The sequence below is a fragment of the Pygoscelis adeliae genome, unplaced genomic scaffold (genome assembly GCF_000699105.1).
Source record: "Pygoscelis adeliae isolate BGI_AS28 unplaced genomic scaffold, ASM69910v1 Scaffold1263, whole genome shotgun sequence".
NCBI lineage: Eukaryota > Metazoa > Chordata > Aves > Sphenisciformes > Spheniscidae > Pygoscelis > Pygoscelis adeliae.
The window spans coordinates 8786-10587 of NW_008824442.1; the positions used below are offsets into that span (position 1 = coordinate 8786).

A 1802-nucleotide genomic window follows, 5' to 3' on the forward strand; every position below is an offset into this window, starting at 1 on the left:
CCCTGCCGGGGGCAGGGAGCCGGGAGCCAGAGAACTCCAGTGAGGAGACACCCTGCCCTGCTCCAGCGGGAAGTCCTCGCACACACACACACAGGTGAGCGCGCCAAAACGTAACCTTTTACTGAAAAATAACTCTGTTTCTCTACAGGCCACGGCACACACGAATGGGGCCAGGATCCAGGCCCGGGGGTGAGCGCTTGCCCCGTTACCTGTAGATGTCACACTCTGAAAGACAGATCTCCTCGTCGACAGCATCCCACAGATGTGGCTTCAGGGCGTTGAAATCTTCCCGAACGGCAGAAAAGAGGCTGCAGTTGCCAGCGTTCACCACCTAGAGAGACCGGGCAGGGCCCGTGAGAGGAGCAGAAGAGCCGCCGCCTGCCCTCCTGCCCACCACCTCCCTCCCTCACTCCACGCGGCTCATCCTCCCCGTCCCTCCTCCATCGAGAGGAGACGCCGGAGCCTGGCAATGACCACCAAAAAGGTGGAGAAGCAAGACGGCCAGGCACTGCTGTGCTAGTTCAGGGCCCCGAGGTGGAAGCAAGGAGACAGGCAGCAGGGAAGCAACACGGCTGGAGAGGGAAAACCAATCAGAGGATCTCCGGGGCACACGCAGCCCAAGTCTCTCCCAACAAAGAGCGCAGTGGCTTCCTCGAAGGAAGGAAACAAGGAAAACTTTCCCGGTCGGAGAGGACGCTTCCTGCTCCATCTGCCTCCTTGACAAGGGCAGCCTTGCCGGACCCCGACAGCCAGGAGACAGACAGACAGACAGAGGCTCCGGCACCTGCCGGGAGGGACAGCGCGCTCAGAGCGGAACCCGGGAGGCCCTGCAGAGCCACCCCTCTGTTGGGTGCGAGGTAAAGCAGCGTCCGGCCACCAGCACTACAGGCACAGGGATGAAAGCACCGGGCAGCAGACCGGGAAGTCCTCTGCAGGAAGGACTCAAGCCACCGACGCTTCCCTCACCCTTCCTTCCTCCAAATACCTGCCCCGGGAAAGAGCAGCCTAACCAAGGCTGGCATGGAAAGCCCCGCTCACGAGAGGCCGTTCCCAAAGAAGAGTGAAGAGCAAGGTTGCTGCTGCTGAAGGAAAACACCCCAGGACGGCTGTTGGAAAAGACACCCCACAAACCTCTTCCTGGGAAGGATGAGGACTGCCTCATCCTAGGGCGGACGCTGCCGGAGGAGGGAGCGAGGCATGCCCTGGGATCACAGCAGCGCCGTGGGGCTCCCCGGAGAACCAGACACTCCCCCACCAGATCCACGCTGCCTTCTCTTCCAGGACAGAAGCAAGCAGCACGGCGGGCCTCCCGAGCAGGGGTGCAGGACCTGCCCTGCCTCAGGGCACTTCGCTCACGTACCCAGTTGAGGCTTGGCTCCCGGCTGAACTCGTGGCTCTTGGCAGCGCTGAAGTCGTAGTCTGGGCGGAAGGACTCGTTGAGCGTTGCTATCAGGTAGAAGAGGGTCTTGCGGCTGCACTTGTCGCTCAGGGGTCCCTCCTCATCACCGCTCTGACTTTTACTGAGCCTGAGAGGCAGAACGGCAGGGTTAGCGGTGTCACCGGCACGGCCTGGGCCAACACTGAATACGAGCCGGCAGTGTGCCCAGGTGGCCAAGGCAGCCCAGAGCACCCTGGCCTGTATCAGAAATAGTGTGGCCAGCAGGAGCGGGGCACTGATCGTGCCCCTGTACTCGGCACTGGTGAGGCCGCCCCTCGAACACTGTGTTCAGTTTTGGGCCCCTCACGACAAGAAGGACGTTGAGGGGCTGGAGCGTGTCCAGAGAAGGGCAACGAGGCTGGGG

General features: G+C 62.1%; 1 protein-coding gene across 1 annotated transcript in view; it reads right to left on the reverse strand.

Moving 5' to 3' along the window:
• Positions 1 to 209: 209 nt before the first annotated feature.
• Positions 210 to 1802, reverse strand: part of MAF1 (MAF1 homolog (S. cerevisiae)) — a gene marked incomplete at its 3' end in the record, with an annotated part of 2415 nt that continues 822 nt past the window's right edge. Inside the window, exons 2-3 of the mRNA XM_009320938.1 lie at positions 1361 to 1526; positions 210 to 331 (exon numbers count right to left, since the gene is read on the reverse strand). Of these exons, the coding sequence (XP_009319213.1) occupies positions 210 to 331; positions 1361 to 1526 (288 nt within the window). The remainder of the gene's footprint in view (positions 332 to 1360; positions 1527 to 1802) is intronic.